Source organism: Musca autumnalis, unplaced genomic scaffold (genome assembly GCF_047663935.1).
Source record: "Musca autumnalis isolate F117 unplaced genomic scaffold, ASM4766393v1 scaffold_5, whole genome shotgun sequence".
Taxonomy (NCBI): domain Eukaryota; kingdom Metazoa; phylum Arthropoda; class Insecta; order Diptera; family Muscidae; genus Musca; species Musca autumnalis.
The window spans coordinates 27,027,136-27,044,170 of record NW_027412088.1 but is presented as its reverse complement, the minus strand read 5'-3'; the positions used below and the strand labels follow the sequence as shown (position 1 = coordinate 27,044,170).

Sequence of the window (17,035 nt, the reverse complement as noted above, 5' to 3'; positions counted from 1 at the left end):
TATTTTATTTTATTTTATTTTATTTTATTTTATTTTATTTTATTTTATTTTATTTTATTTTATTTTATTTTATTTTATTTTATTTTATTTTATTTTATTTTATTTTATTTTATTTTATTTTATTTTATTTTATTTTATTTTATTTTATTTTATTTTATTTTATTTTATTTTATTTTATTTTATTTTATTTTATTTTATTTTGTTTTATTTTATTTTATTTTATTTTATTTTATTTTATTTTATTTTATTTTATTTTATTTTATTTTATTTTATTTTATTTTATTTTATTTTATTGTATTTTATTTTATTATTTTAATTTTAAATTTGTTATATTAACATTAAACTGCACAGCGGATACGCCCAACGACAAAAATCAAAAAATTCATGACATCATTTTAAAAATTTAAAATTGCAAATCGCTTAAAAACTTTCCAAATTTGTGGAAACTCAACTTATTTTTTCCATTTTTCGCGGTTCTTAAGGAGAAAAAGCCTCACAAACGTGACTAATTTTGAAGAAAAAATGGTATTTAAAAATGAGAAAATGGTTATATTTTAAGCGATATTATGAAACAAAGTACTATTAGTAACGTCTTAACTTAAGTTTAATCATTTAGTAAATTGCCTTAGCTTCATTTTTCTAGTTATGAAAATTCCTTTAGATTGCAAGGGTTGTCATATATTTTGGTTATAATATCGGTCAAAATGAAAATATTTAATATGGATTTACGGATTTCCAAAAATTCGCAAGAATGGCCACTAGTACCAAATTGAAGCCTAGCGCCTGTAGATTTCAAAACAGTATAGACTTTTTGCGGAAATTTGTGGTTTTGGCAGTTATGACCAAAAGTTCAACTCCCTTTTTTAGTTGCAGAATTTATATTTTTTTGAATATTTATACCCTCAGCCTTTAGGCTAAGGAGGGTATATACACTTTGATACGATGAAAATGTGCCTCATCGAAATAATGGTTTTAGACCCCAAGTATGTTTGGACGAAATGTGTTTCAGACAATTTGGAGTCGATCTAGCCATGTCCGTCCGTCTGTCTGTCTGTCCTGCTGGCTGGAGCGCACGATAACTCTCGAACGGATGAACCGATTCGGTTAAAATTTTGGCTTTCGTAATATTTTGCCCAAACTTAGTTTAAGTTCGAAGATGAGCTTCATAGGTCCACCCCTTCCGGTACCTCCCCCACAAAAGTTCGAAAATGTTCGGAAAGTTTGTGCGCACGATAACTCTTGAAGGGAGTGACCGATTTGGTCCATACTTTGTATAGTGTAAACTTTCTACCAGAGTAATATGAGATTCCAATATGGTCTCAATAGGTCCACTCCTTCGGGTACCTCCCACACAAAATTTCGGAAAAGTTCAGTTTAGCAACTTGTTTTGTTTTGTTGTAGCAACTTGTATTCACTGTCCTCCATACGACGGTACAAGTATCATCAGGGGCAAGTCCATAATTCCTGGGAAAATAGCATGAAAGTTGCAAAAACCCCTATGACACCGTGTGATGTGGTTGGAGCGCAAGATATGTACCTCTCGAACGGGTCGATCCAAAATATGGCCTTGGTAATATTTTGTCCAAACATAGTTTAAGTTTGAAGATAAGCCATATCGGTCCACTCCTTCAGGTACCTCCCCCACAAAAGTTCAAAAATGTTCGGAAAAATTGTTCGTACGGTAACTCTTGAAGGGAGTGGCCGCATTGGTCTAAACTTTACACATCCTAATATATCTACCAGATATAGATCAGGTTCAAATATGGACTATATTTGTCCACTCCATCCGGTACCTCCCACACAAAATTTCGGATAAGTTCACTTTAAGACCTGATATCGAATCACTTTGATTTTTGTTGAAGCAACTTGCATTCGCTGCCTCAATTACGATGATAAAAGTTTTTTAGGGGCAAGTCCATACTTCTTGAGCAAACAGCCCGAAGAGTGTAAAAACCCCCTATGGCACCATATGTTGTGGCTGGAGATCCACTTACATAACGGTCAATGTATGGATCGACATTGTATCTCCTCCGCAAAACTTTTGATTCTTAATCTTAATCAACATTTTTGTCGGTTCAAACACCCAAAATTTGTAAAACCCCCTAAATACATACGTATTTTGGGAAAACATTGTTTCAATATACACAGGCTGAGGGTATATCTCTGTCTGTTTAATAGACAGAAAAATCAATTCAAAATTCAAAAAAACATTTCATGGAATGTATTTTTTTTCACTACAGAGACCTAATGTAAAAGGTGTAATTGAGGTGCAAAATAGAGTTCATACTCACTGCACCGTGTCCTTGTAAATTACATAGGTTCTTTCACACAAAAACATGCCGTCCGAAATCACTTGCACCCATGATTTATCTACTTCGTTGGCTACAAACATTTTACTGTAAGCTTCCATCAGAGCTCTGCAAGTGTGCGTATTAGTAATGGATAGCTATCAGAGCTCATACGCACTATGACGTAGAGAAGGAACTCAGTAAGAGAAAACTGAACTAGCTCAGGATTTTAAAATTTAGTCAAAATAATTTTGAGCCGGTGTTTTTTTATCGAATCACCTTATATATAAGATTTACACACAACCGTAAGTTTGTCAGTCGGGCTTGCTGGTGCACGACATAACTTTTGAATGGGTCAATCTTTTCGGTCCAAATTTGACCTTCATAATATTTTATCCAAACTAATATGTAGTTCTTAGATGGACCATATCGGTACACACTCTCGAGAATCTCCCCCGCAATAGTTCAAAAATTTTCGCTAAAATCGTGAGCACAATAACTTTCGAAAGGAAGTTCTCATTGGTCAAAATATTTTGGACAGGAAAGGAAAGTAATTATACCATTTTTGTAGAAAATATCTTGGTGGAGAATATCTACTGGCGTCATCTTAACATATTCGCTTGACAAAACGTCTTTGAAACTTATTGATTACCTTTACGATTTTTGAGAATATCTCATTTAATTAGTATTCTAAACATTATTATAATTAAGGGACGTTGGAACAAACAAAATTATAAAGAGGTAACGTTTTTATATAGTTTTTATTTGCTCTGTCAATCACAAAATTAAGAATATTGCTTGTAGTATCCCGCTAACTCTCACTTAAGCTATAGCCCTGCTCCCAGAACTTCTTAATTCCAATTTTTTTATTTTTTTATCATTCAAAAGAGCTGGTGCGAAAAAGAAGTGTAAAACAGGAAAGAAACTAAAAACATCAACATTTACTTACTTCCTCTTCCGTTTCCTTTACGTCTGGCCATATTTCCTTTTTGGTTGGTGGTGTTGCTGCTCCGTTAACTGCTATATTCCAATTAAGGCTGCTTGAGGGTGGGGTGGGACGATGTGCTTTGTTTGTCTATATATACGTATATAGCCCAGTATATATGTATATATAAGTGGTAAAGTGAAGTAGATGCCTTCAATAAATCAGCATGGAAGAAAAGCGAAAGAGATCTTTAAGACTTTGGGATGCTTGGCTGCCTCACGCCACCACTCCTTGAGAATATCCTTGATGATTATAATCTGCTATTGTTATTGTTGCTATTCCATTAAAATCCACAAGGAGATGGATGTGTGTGAGTGGTGAGGGAAATAAGGTCTTTTTTTGTGTCGTCCTGTTGATATTGGTTCGTTTGTTTGTTGTTACTGTTGGTGGTGGTGGTGGTATACTTCCTGTTTGTTCTTCTATTTTTGTTTTCTTGCGTGGAAAATATGAAAAACGAAAGTCCCCATTCAATTAAGAATCATTGCTCTGCTCCACCATGTATATATTCTATGTATGTGTGGGTATTTTTGTAATGAAAAGCAACAGTAGATGGATGGCCCCTGGTGTTCCTTTTTCCTGCGTTTTCGTTGTTGTTGTTGTTGCTAAGGACTTGTTTTCAATTGTTGCTCGCTTTGTGTGTGACTTTCGTTTTGCCTCATTGGGATTTTGATGATGACGCTGGCATTTCTCGTTACACTTTGCGCTGTAGAAGTAGTAGTAGTTGTTGCTGTTGTTCGTTTTATGGTTTCGATTGCCACTTTAAGCCATAATAAAGTCGTTCCATTGTCCTTTGTTGCCAATATAGCCGATAGTGTGTTCCTAGTTGTTGGTCATACATTCCGTTGGCTAAGAGCTGGACTGGGCTGGGGGAAAGGAGAAGACTGGGAAATTCTTGTTGAATAAGAAATTTCGTAGGGACAATGAGAAAATCTGACGTTGATGTGTCCTTGTAAGGATAACAATAGAAAACAAATCTTTGTTAGTTGCTTTGCAGTTTTTTACCAGCGAGAGGGGTACTGTTGCCTGCCTTCCTGTCACCAAACAAAACTCGTTGTTTGTTTTCGCTCTGTACTCTCAATAGTCTCGAAAATGTCCTTGTCACTTGGGGTTATTGTGATAGGACCTGGTTGTGATTTTTTTTATGGGATTTGAAAAGAACCCTTTTTTGCTTTTGGGCCTAGTTTTGCCGTATTTTTTTGTTGTTGATATAATTTTGCCACTTTTTTTATTTTGGGGGCTTTTCTTTGTCTGTATCTTCTTGTTATGGTTGTTGTTGTTTTTTGTTGTAGGCTTTTGGTTTGTTTTTGTTTTTCTGGTAAGCTATTTGGGCCAACTTCTGTTTGTGTAAAATATAAATTGTATAAGTGTATGTGTATGTATCCCTTTTTCAAGTGTTAATGATATGTTTATGTTGGCCCTTGTGTTTTTTGTTGTTTTCCTTCTGTGAGGGTCCTTTTCTTGGATTTCTGTGTGAAAAATGGCTTATTGGAAGTTATCATTTGTTTTTGCCACCAACCATCCTTTTTGTGAGGTCCATTTGTTAGCTTTGTTTTCGCTTTATCCTCAATTATCACATTTGTCTGGCGTTGTGTGTGTGTGTGTTTTTGTCAAAGGATATGGGTGAATGCTTTATAAAACCTCACTGCCTTTTTCTCTTTTTTAATTTGTTGGCCCCTTGTAGTTTTTTGTTTGTTTGCCTTTGGGTTCGTTTACTAGAACTTCATTGCACGCGCACTATTTTCTGCAAAAAGAAAAAAATCACTGTTAGCTTTGAAAATTAATTTCACACTCTCTCATCTCCTCATTCTTTTTTTTTTATTTAAGTCTCTGTTTGTCCTAAAGAGAGGCAAGTTTCTCTTAGTAAACATAATCTGAACTAGAAACGGTTGTTTGTAATGTGAAAAAGGGTCTTTTATACATTGAAGACTTCGTCAAGGGGTCCTCTACAGATAGAACACCTTGTATAGGATCCTTCAATAGCTAAAATACTTTGTAAATGAGTATTTTATACCTGGAAAACCTTGTAAAAGGGTCTTCTGTTGGTATAAGACCTCGTAAATAGAAGACCTCTTACTGGGGTCCTCTATAAACAGGAGACCTCTTCAAGGAGCCTCTTAATAGTAAGAGACTTCTTTAAGAGGCCTTCCATTAGCAGAAGATCTCGTCAAGAAAACTTCTAAACATAAAACCTAGTGAAGGCGGCTTCCATAGATAAAAGATTTCTTAAAGAGGCCTTCTATATGTAGAAGACCTCGTGAAGATTCTTTTTGTAAAGGCAATTTCTACAAACAGAAAACCTCGTAAAGGGGTTTCTATAAATGGATGACATCGTGAAGACGTATTCTATAAATGGAAAACCTCATATAGGGGTCTTATATGCATAGAAGACCTCGTCAAAGTGACTTCTATGGATATAATGCCTAGTGAAGGGGGCTACTATCCATCACGTGAAGGAGTCTTGTGTAGATAAACTACATTGTAAAGGGGTCTTCTACTTATAGAAGACCTAGGGAAGAGATCAATAAATGGAAGACCTTATCAAGGGGTCCATCATAGATAGATTTTGTGAGAGATAGAAAGCTTGTAAAGGAGTCTTTTATATATAGAAGTCCTTGTTAAAGGGGACTTCTATACAAACGAGAATTCGCAACGGGGTCTAATGCACAAAAAATGCCTTGTAAAGTAGCATTTCTATACATAGAAGATCGTATAGGGGTCTTCTATGCAAAGAAGACCTCGTCAAGGGGCCTATAAATGGAGGACCTATTCAAGGGGTCTTTTATAAAGGGAACATCTCGTGAAAATCCATTCTAAAGATAAAAGCTATCTTCAAGGTGTATTTTATTGACAGAATACCTTCAGATGTATACAGGAGACTTTGTCAAGGGGTATACTATTGATAACAGACCTCGTAACATGGCTTTTGTAGATACCGTAAAAGGGTAAATAAAATACCTCAAACTAGGGTCTTCTATAGATAGAAGGTCTCGTAAGTGAGTCTTCTGTGGATAGAAATCCTCGTAAAGAAGGCTTCGACAGATAAAAGTCGACGTCAACCGGTCTTATGTAGATAAAATATCCCGTAAAGGGTCTCTATCTTCTATAGGGAGAAAACTTCGTCAAGCTGTATATACGGCAGAGTCAGGCACCATACTTTTCTATTGCATTGTGTGAGTGCATGCTTTTGCAATGGGTTGAATTGTGTGTGTGGAGAGAGCAACGGTAAATGAGCGCACACGGGCGCCTAATCGCTTGACGCTGATATACGGTTAAGACCTCCAAAAGGAGTCTTCTGTGGAGAGGATCTCCGAAAGTGGTATTATATTCAGAAAGGTGCTCTAAATGGGGTCACCTATTGAGAGAAGATCTCCGAAAGGGGTCTTTTTAGGGAGAAGACCTCCAAGCTGGGTGTCTTCTGTAGAGAAGAGACCTCCAAAAGTGCCTTCTATAGAGAGAAGTCCTCATAAAGGGGTCTTCTATAGAGAGAAGATCTACACATGTTGTTTTTTATAGAGAGAAAACCTCAAAAAGGGGTCTTTTACAGAGAGAAGATCTCCGAAGGGTGTCTTCTATAGAGGGAAGGCATCCAAAATATGTCTTATATTGATACGAACTCTAAAAGGGGTCTGCTATAGAGAAAAACTTCCTAAAGGCAGAGAAAAGTGGGTGTCTTCTAGAGAAAGAAGACCTCCAAATGCGGTCTTCTATAGAGAGCAGATCTTCAAATGGGGTCTTCTATTGAAAGAAGACCTCCAGAAGGTGTCCTCTTTAGACAGAATACCTTCATACGGGGTTTTATATAGAGAGTAGATCTCCAAACCGGGTCTTCTATTGAGAGAAGATTTCTAAAAAGTGTCACCTTTTCAGAGAAGCCCTCCAAAAAGGGGTATTCTATAGAGAAAAACCTCTAAAACGTGTCTTCACTATAGAGAAGATATCCGTAAGGGGTCTTCTCTAGATAGAAAATCTCCAAACTGGGTGCCTTCTACAGAGAAAATATCTTCATAAACGGGGTCTTCTATTGAGAGTAGATTTCCAAAACGTGCCACCTTTTGAGAGAAGCCCTCCAAAAGGGGTCTTCTATATAGAAAAACCTCTAAAAGACGTCTTCAATGTAGGGAAGATCTCCGTAAGGGGTTTTCTCCAGAAGGTGTCTTCTATAGAGAGAATATCTTCAAACCGGTTTTCTATAGAGAGACCTCTAAAAGTGTTCTATAGAGATCTTGTGTAAAACGAAGATTTCGTCAAGCTATCTTTTGTAGAGAGAATACCTCGGAAGGATCACTAAGAAGAGAGGACTTCCAAAAGCGGTCTTTAACAGAACGAAGACCTCCAAAAGGGGTCTTCTATGGAAAGAGGACCTCCCAACGGGGACTTTTATAGAGAGAAGACCACCAAACGGGATCTTCTATAGAGAGAATAACTAAAAACCGTGTTCCAATGGGGTCAACTATGGAGGGAAGGCATCCAAGCGGAGTCTTCTATAGAAAAAATACCTCCAAAAGGGTATACTATAGAGCGAAGACATCCAACAGGTGTGTTCTGTAGAGAGAAGACCCCCAAAAGAGGACTACAATAGAGAGAAGTCCTTCAAAAGTGGTCTTCTATAGAAAAAAGACCTCTAAATGGGGACTTCTATAGAGGGCATACCTCCAAAAGAGTTCTAAGGAGCTGAATTTTGTAGAGCGAAGACCTCAGAAAGTATTCTTCTATAGTGCGAAGATGTCCAAAAAGGGTATTCTTTAGAGAGAGACTTCACGACCGAATCTTGTATAGAGAGAATACCTCCAAAAGCACTAATCTATTGAGAAAATACCTCAAAAAGCGTCATCTACGGGGTCTTCTATATAGCGAAGACCTCTAACAGGTGTAGAGAGAAGACCTCCAAAATGGGACTACTATAGATATAAGACCTCCAAAAAGGGTCTAAACAGATCTTCTATGGAGAGAAGATCTCGTCAAGCTGTCTTTTGTAGAGAGAAGAACTCGGAAAGACACCTATGGAAATAAAACCTCCAATAGTGGGCTTTTATAGAGAGAAGGCCTTTAAAAATGGTCTTCCATAGAGAGAAGTCATCCAAACGGGGTCTTATATAGAAAGAAGACCTGCAAACAGTGTCTTCTATAGAGCGAAGACATTCAAAAGGGGACTACTATAGAGAGAAGACCTCCAAATGGGGTATTCTATAGATAGATGACCTCGAAATGTGGTCTTCTATGAAGAGAAGAACTCCGAAAAGGTCTTCTATAGAAAAATAGCTTTAAATGGGGTCTTCTATAGAGACCATACCTCCAAAAGAGGTCTAAAGAGTTGTCTTTTGCGGAGAGAAGACCTCAAAAAGTGGTCTTTTATAGAGTGAAGATGGTCAAAAAGGTATTCTTTAGAGAGAGAATACCTCCAAAAAGAGTCATTTATTGAGATAATTCCTCAAAAAGGGGTTATATATGGAGAGAAGTGTTCCAAGCGGGGTCTTCTATAAAAAAAAGACCTCCAAACCGTGACTTCTATAGAGCGAAGACATCCATCAGGTGGCTTCTACAGAGCGAAGACCTCCAAAAAAGGACTACTATAGAAGTCCTCCAAAAGGGGCTTCTATCGACACAAGACCTATAGATAGAAGTCCTTTAAATGAGAAGACCTACAAATGGGGTCTTCTATAATGAGAAGACCTTTCAAATGGGGTATACTATTGAGAGGAGGTGTCTTCTATAGAGACAAACGGGGTCTTCTATAGAAAGAAGACTTGAGGGGTCTAAAGATATCTCCTACAGAGAGAAGACCGTGTCAAGCTATCTTTTGTAGAGAGAAGACCTCGGAAGGACCTCTATGGAGAGAAGATCTTTAAACGTGATCTTCTATAGAGCTAAGATCTCCAATCGTGGTCTTCTGTAGGACGAATACCTCCAAAAGATGTCTTCTGTTGAGATATCTCCAAAAGGGGTCATCTGTGGAGGGAAGACCTTCAAACGGGCTCTTCTATAGAGAGACGACCTCCAAAAGAGGTCTGCTATAGAGAAAAACCTCCAAAAGGCGTCTTCAATATAGGGAAGATCTCCGTAAGGGATCCTCTTTAGATAAAAGGCCTCCAAACTGGGTGTCTTCTGTAGAGAAAAGACCTTTAAAAGGTGTCTTCTACAGATAGAAGTCCTACAAAAGGTACCTTCTATAGAAAGAAGACTTCCAGAAAGTATGGTCTATAGAGAAAATACCTTCAAACGTTTCTATAGAGAGACCTCCAAACGGGTTCTAAAGAGATCTTATGTAAAGAGAAGAGTGCGTCCAACTATCTGTTGTAGAGAGAAGACTTCGAAAGGACAAATAGGGAGAGAAGACCTCCAAAAAAGGTCTTTAATAAAGAGAAGACCTCCAAAACTGGATAACTCAAAAAAAGTTGTCAATTGGAGAAGTCCTCTAAGCGGGGTCTTCTATAGAAATAATACCTCCAAACGGTATCTTCTATAGAGAAAAAAACACCAAAAAAATCTTCTATAAAGAGATGACATCGTCTAGCTATATTTGGTAGAGAAAATACCTCGTAGGGACCCCAAAGTGATCTTCTATAGAGCGAAGATCTCTAATAGAGGTCTTCTATAGGCCGAAGACCTCCAAATGTGGTCTTCTAGAGAGAAAACCTCCAAAACGGTTTCCTAAAGACGGAATAACTCCGAAAGGTGTCTTCTATTGAGAGAAGACCTCCAAATGGGCTCTTCCATAGAAAAAGACCTCGAAACGGTGTCTTCTATAGAGAGAAAGCCTCAAAAATGTGTATTCTATTGAGAGAAAACCTCCAAACGAGGTCTTCTATAGACAGAGGACCTCCAAAAGGGGTCTAAAGAGAGAGAAGACCTCGTGAAGTACCCCTATGGAGTGAAGACCTCCAAAAGTGATCTTCTATAGAGCGAAGCTCTCAAATAGTGGTCTTCCAAAGGTGCCTTTTACTGAGAGACCTCCAATAGGTATTCTCTATAGAGGGAAGACGCTAAAGGATGGGATATCCTCAAACTGGGGCTTCCGTAAAGGGATCTTTTATGGTTACAAACCCTCTTATAGGTGTCTTCTATAGTTAGAAGGCCTCCTTAAGGGGTCTTCTGTAGTTAAATAGGCTCTGAACATGGTCGTCTTTCAATAGAAGACTTCGTAAAGGGGTCTTTTTTGAACCTCGGATGAAATACATTATCCATCCCAGCATGTGTGGCAATGGTATGCACACCCGCCTTGCACGCTGAAGGTCGTGGGTTCGATTCCCCGGCCAGTCAACATCAAAATTTTCAACGGTTGCAAAATACCCTTGAGTAATGTTGGCGACATTTCCTGAGTATTTCAGCCATTTAAAACTTCTCTACAAAGTGTTGTCTTAAGACACGCCGTTCGGACTCGGCGATAAACAATAGGTCCCATATCATTGAGCTTAATATGAATCGGGGTGCACTCATTGATATGAGAGAAGTCTCCCTTGTCCCGTATAAGATGTTTGTGGACCAATTATTATTATTACTTTAAAGAGAATACGGTAACATAATGGTTACAGCTTTTGCTCTTTACATCTCAGTCTCCCTCTCTCTTCACAAGATTCGACACATACACATGCACCGCACTTCCTTGCCGTGAAATTTACACACATGTGTAACCTAATAGTGAGTGGCGTAGGTCTAGTTGTTGTTGTTATTTTCGTTCATTGAATTCAGCTTGATGTCCTTTGTTGACGACCCCAGCGTAAAAAGTGTTTTATTTACACAATTGCCATTATAGGTCTGACATGTAAGAGTCAGTGTGTTTCTTAAAGAGTACGTAACGTGAATTACGTTGTGCGGTAAACATTAAAATCCTGTTGACAATTTTAGGTTTGCGATTCATTCATTCATTTCTAGACTTATCACACCGCACCGCAAGATCCTTTTCTTCTGCAACATTTTCAGTTTCCATATTATATATTTGTCATATATCTATTTTATATACATATGTATTCCGAAGGACTTTAGAATATATTCTGTCTTACGAAAGCGTCTATAAGACTCTTAAGGATGGACTTGTTTATATATAATACCTATAGAATGCCTTCTATTTAGAAAAAATAATATATTTATAGAATTTCTTCAGAATACATTTAGAAGCCCTACTTATTATGGAAACCCTTTCGGATGTCTTCTGTCTTTAGACGGCCTTTTGCTTGTGGAAGACATGCAGGAGGTCTTCTGCCTACAGATGGCCTTTATATGGTTTTCTGCCTATAAAAGATCTTTAGACGCACTTCTGTCTAGAAAAGTCCTGTAGAAGTTTTCACTTTTTTATTATTTATATACTTTATTTACACAATTTATTTAAATAATAAAAACACATATGTATATTAATTTTATTTACCTCTTCAGTGTGTGTTTATTTAAAAAGTTTTCATTATTCTTATTTATTTATTAAAAAAATAAAATCGAAAATTCGTCACATTTTCATTTTGCTAACACAAAACTAACCGCAAAAATTAAACGCTTAATCACTTAAATAAATTATCAAATAAGAAAAAATTGTGACCCACTCAAAAAATAATTATTTAATATTTTTTTATTTTAACATTTTCTTTTGATTTCATTCATTATTAACAGATTTATTTCTTTTTGCTATTCTTTTTGTAATTTGATTAGCACGTTTCTCGCGTTATGTTTAATCGTGTTTTCGTTTTGTTGTTATATTTTTGATTAGCGCTGCTGATGGTGCTACACAATTTATTTTATTTTTTGTTTTGTTCTTTTTGTGTTTACTTGTTTTGTTGTGTTTTTTTGTTTTTCTTTATTTGTTTTGCTTTTATTTTTCTTCTTCTCAATAAGAATAATAACCGTAACGAACGTATCCGTACGTACGTCCTTCTCTAGCAACGACAAGCGACGAACAAAATGTGCGACTCTGCACAACAGTATTTGCCAAATTATGAACTCATCACACGCTCAAAATCAACAACAACAACAGCAAAACATGAAATTGGCATAAAGCACACAAAGTGTTTTCGGTTGGGTGGTGGGGAGAAGGGGTGTGGGCTTTTTATTGGCACATGCAGAGAATATACTCTTAACATGGTTGTCTTAATTGTCTTATTCTCTTAGCCAAATTAATGTGGGAAAAAGAGAACTTTTTAGTCACGAAAAATATTCTCTTATCTATGTAAAAATTAAATTTCATAGATGAAGAGAAATACGAGTTTTACTCTTAAAGGCCTTTTTCCCAGAATTTGTGTAAGGTTAGGGAATTTGCTGTATATTTTCTGTTGATGATGACCTGGTGTCATATGACAATATCTTTGTATGGTTGGGGAGTTTATGTACATACATAAGTATGTACATATTTCATAAATCGTAGAAATTCTTGCCCTGCTGTCCAAACGTCTCCTATAGGTAGAGGAACATTCTACAAGCCGAAAATCTTTTAAAAATTATTCTATTAATCTATATATATAAAAGAGCTTAGTGAGTGAGTGAGTGACTGAGTGAGTGACTGACATATCATCGCCCAGACGAAACCGCTAAAGCTAGAAAGCTGAAATTTTGACTGTGGGTTGCTCTCGGTGTGTAGTGGTGAGATAAGGCTGGGTTTTTGGAAATTCGACCTAGAAGGGTACGAAAAGTACTAAAAGGTACTAAATATGGTACCCTTTGTATTAGGCAAACGGGAAGAGCTAGAACTCTGAAATTTGGAATAAAGGTCACTGATAGAGAGTTAGAAAGATGTACAAAAGGGTTTTTGGAAATTCGACCTATAAGTGTACTAAAAGTTACTAAATTTTGTACCAATTGTATATTTTGGACGGTTATAGCTAGAATCTTGAAATTTGGTATGGGAATCAAGTTTGGAAAGAGGTGTTATGATAAGGAAATGGTTTTTGAAGTTCGTACTTATGTGTACGAGAAGTAATTAATGGTACTAAATTTGGTACAAATTGGATTTGGGTGAACGGATAGAGCTGGAATCCTGAAATTTGGAATTTAGATTACCGTTGAAGTGTAGGATTGAGGTATGGGTGTACTTTTGGAAATTCATACTTATGTGTACGAAAAGTACTAAATGGTACTAAATTTGGTAAAATTTGGAGTTGGTTGACAGGATAGGGCTGGAATCTTGAAATTTGGAATTAAGTTTACTTTAGAAGTGTATGATTGAGGTAGTTTTGGAAATTCGTAGGGTACGAAAAGTACTAAATTTGGTACAAATTGGATTTGGGTGAACGGATAGAGCTGAAATCCTGGAATTTGGAATTTAGATTACCGTTGAAGTGTAGGATTGAGATATGGGGATAATTCATACTTAAGTGTACGAAAAGTACTAAATTTGGTACAATTTGGATTTGGGTGACCGGATAGAGCTGGAATCCTGAAATTTGGAATTAAGTTTACTTTTGAAGTATAGGTTTGAGGTAGTTTTCGTAGTTATAAGTATGGAAAGTACTAAATTTGGTACAAATTGGATTTGGGTGAACGGATAGAGCTGGAATCCTGAAATTTGGAATTAAGATTACTTATGGAGTGCAGGTTTAAGGAAGTTTTGGAAATTCGTTCTTATGTGTACGGAAGTAGTAAATGGTACTAAGTTTGGTACGATTTGGATTTGGGTGAACAGATTGAGCTGGAATCCTGAAATTTATAATTAAGATTACTTATGGAGTGTAGGATTGAGGTATTTTGGAAATTCGTACTTATGGGTACAAAAAGTACTAAATGGAGCTATATTTGGTTCAATTTGGATTTGGGTGAACGGATAGAGCTGGAATCCTAATATTTGAAATTAAGATTACTGTTGGAGTGAAGGTTTGAGGTGGTTTTGGAAATTCGTACCAATGTGTGCGAAAAGTTATAAATGGTACTAAATATGGTATAATTTGGATTTGGGTGAACATAGATAGCTGGAATCCTGAATTTTGGAAGTTAGATTACTGTTGCAGTGTAGGACTGGAATAGTTTTGGAAGTTCGTAGTTGTGGTTACGAAATGGTACTAAATGTGGTAAAATTTAGATTTGGGTAACGGATAGAGGTGGAATCCTTAAAAATTCGGAATTACTGTTGGAGATAGTAACTGAAATTCGTACTTTCATACGAAAAGTATTAATTGTATTATGAATAGAGGATTTCGGAAATTTGGTATTATAGCCGCTGTTTGTGTGTAAGGCTGAGATATGAATGTAGTTGTGGATATACGTACAATAAGTGTACGAAAATTATGAATTATATGAAACTGGCACAGAATTTGGTTCAAATTATTATTGTGCAAAGGGGTAGAGCTGTCATTTTGAAATTCGGTATTAGTATAGCAGTTGGCGTTTATAGTGGAGATAGAGAGGAAGTTTTGGAAGGTATGTATACGAAAAATTTTAAATCGCGGTTTGGATATAAGGAAGTAATTTTTGAAACTTATACATATTACAAGTACTAAATTTGGTAACAGTTTGGTGTTGCATGAAGGGATATAAATGGAATTTCAAATTTTTTTATGGGGGTTTGTGTTGGTGTTTAGATAAGGATTTTTTAAAATGCATACAAATTCTGAAATTAGGCAGAGGTCTGACTGATTTATTGAGAAATAGGAAATGTATTAATGTTATTAAATTTTACGTTGTGTTGACGTTGGGTGTACTCGTAGCATTGAAGCTGGAATTATATAATTAGTGTGTGAAAAGTACAAAATTGCAATAAGTTTGGTATTAGGCTAAGGAATAGAAGTGGAATTCCGATTTATTATCTATTTCTCAGGTTCGTTGTTAGAGGTGGTCGTACAATAAGTGTACAAGAAGTATTAAAAAATACTAAATATTGAAGCACTGGTATTGAGTGAACCGATAAATGAAATTTGTTATGAAAATCACTGTTGAGATCGGAGAATCAGGATCAGAATGTTTATTAAAATCCACCTTTAAATGTATGAATGGTTGCTACATGTAATACCATTGGCATTGGGTGAACAAGTAGAGTTAAAACTGTGAAATTTGAGCTAAGGTCCTGAATTTTAAAAATTGTACTGAATAGTGTACTATTGTTTTTATGTTAACATGAACTCGGTTCGTAAATAATGTACTGAAATCAAGAAGTGAAACGTATCTTTTCAAAAAAATTGTTTTTATTTTTGTTGTCTATTCTGAACGTTATAGTAAGTTCATTTGAAAAAGGAAAATCTATGTGGCTAATGTTTTACAAGAAGGTTTTTACACCCTGAGAACAAAAAGGCCTAAAATAAAATGTGTCAAAAATTAACTGTTATATAGGGTAACGGGGGGCCACCGTGGTGCAATGGTTAGCACGTCCGCCTTGCACTCAGAAGGTCTGCGGTTCGAATCCCAGGCCAAGCAACATCAAATTTTCAACGGTGGCGAAATTCCCCCTCAGTAATGCTGGCGACATTTCCTGAGTATTTAAGCCATGAAAAACTTCTCTACAAGTGGTGTCGTAAGACACGCCGTTCGGACTCGGCAATAAAAAGTAGGTCCCATATCAGTGAGCTAATATGAATCGGCGTGCACTCATTGATATGAGAGAAGTCTCCCTTGTCCCATCTGGGATGTTTGTGGAACAATTATTATTATTATTATAGGGTAACATCTTTGAATAAAGCTTTTCTACATTTTGATATCACAAATTCCAAAGTTCGGTTGGAAAATGTGGATAAAAATCTAATCCGTTCCGTTCTAATAAAACATGGAATGGAATTTAAAATGTAGGTCGCTGTTGAAGTGTAGAGGTCTTTGCTGAAATTCGAACAAAACGTTTACAACAGTACTTAAATGAAATTAAATATCAATTCAAAAAGTTATTAGTACATCAAAATTTTCACTGTTTACCATATTATATATTGTTTATTCGTATATTATTCCTTTTCCGCGTACAAGGTAGCGGGTATTTTGCTAGTAATTTATATAGAGGAATGAAGGATCAAAGGATCTTAGAATAGATAAAAAATAATCAATAATCATAGGATGTCGATATTAATATATGTCAGGATGGAATATTATCCAAACTATGTATAAGACGCTGCTGGCCTCAAACCGAGATTTTTTATAGACAGAATATCTCCTACAAATCTCCATCAAAGCTCTTCCGGAAGGCTTCAATAGACAGAGTGCCTTCTAAGTGTATTCGAAAGACAGAAGACTTTCTACAGGTATCCTCTAAGCAAAATACCTTTTATAAGTTTCTTACAGAAGTTGGACTAAATGTATGCTGAAGGCAGAAGACCTCCTCAAGGAAGTCTTCCAAATGCAGACATTATCTATAGAAAGAAGACATTCTAGAGCTGTGCCGACCAAGAAGAGGGAAACCAAAAATGTGAATGTATTCAAAACATTGGCAATTTATGACAGTGTGTTAGTAAGTTTGTATGCACGCAAGCTACAAAACAAAAACAAATCAAAACATTTGCTCTCTCTTTTACGCTCTTTCTTTGCTTTCGAGTCGTGTGTGTGAATTGCCGAAAAACTTCGTAACCAGCGACAAATGGCTGTGCGACACTGTTCTAATAACCTTGAAATGCAGGTCTTCTATAGACAGAATGCTTTTTAAAAGTATTCTATAGACCCAAGACCTACATAAGCTTTTCTGTCGATGAAACACATTCCAAAGGTCTTCTGCAGACCCAAGACTATAGAAAGAAGGCATTCTAGAGACATACAGGTCTTCCATAGACAGAATATCCCTTAACGGGTTTCTATAAACCGATGACCGCCTAAAGGTTTTCTATTGGCAGAAGGCCCACCCATATGTCATCCATATAAAGAAAAAGACACTCTCTATAGACTT

At 36.3% G+C, this 17,035-nt stretch overlaps 1 protein-coding gene across 2 annotated transcripts in view; it reads right to left on the bottom strand.

Moving 5' to 3' along the window:
• The window catches only part of shn (zinc finger protein schnurri), a 282,408-nt gene extending 270,241 nt beyond the window's left edge, over positions 1 to 12,167 (bottom strand). For both annotated transcript variants that reach the window (XM_073990064.1, XM_073990066.1), the window contains exons 1-2: positions 11,633 to 12,167; positions 3,238 to 5,014 (exon numbers count right to left, since the gene is read on the bottom strand). In XM_073990064.1, coding sequence (XP_073846165.1) covers positions 3,238 to 3,268 — 31 coding nt within the window. In that variant the 5' untranslated portion in view covers positions 3,269 to 5,014; positions 11,633 to 12,167. The remainder of the gene's footprint in view (positions 1 to 3,237; positions 5,015 to 11,632) is intronic.
• Between the last annotated feature and the right edge of the window lie 4,868 nt (positions 12,168 to 17,035).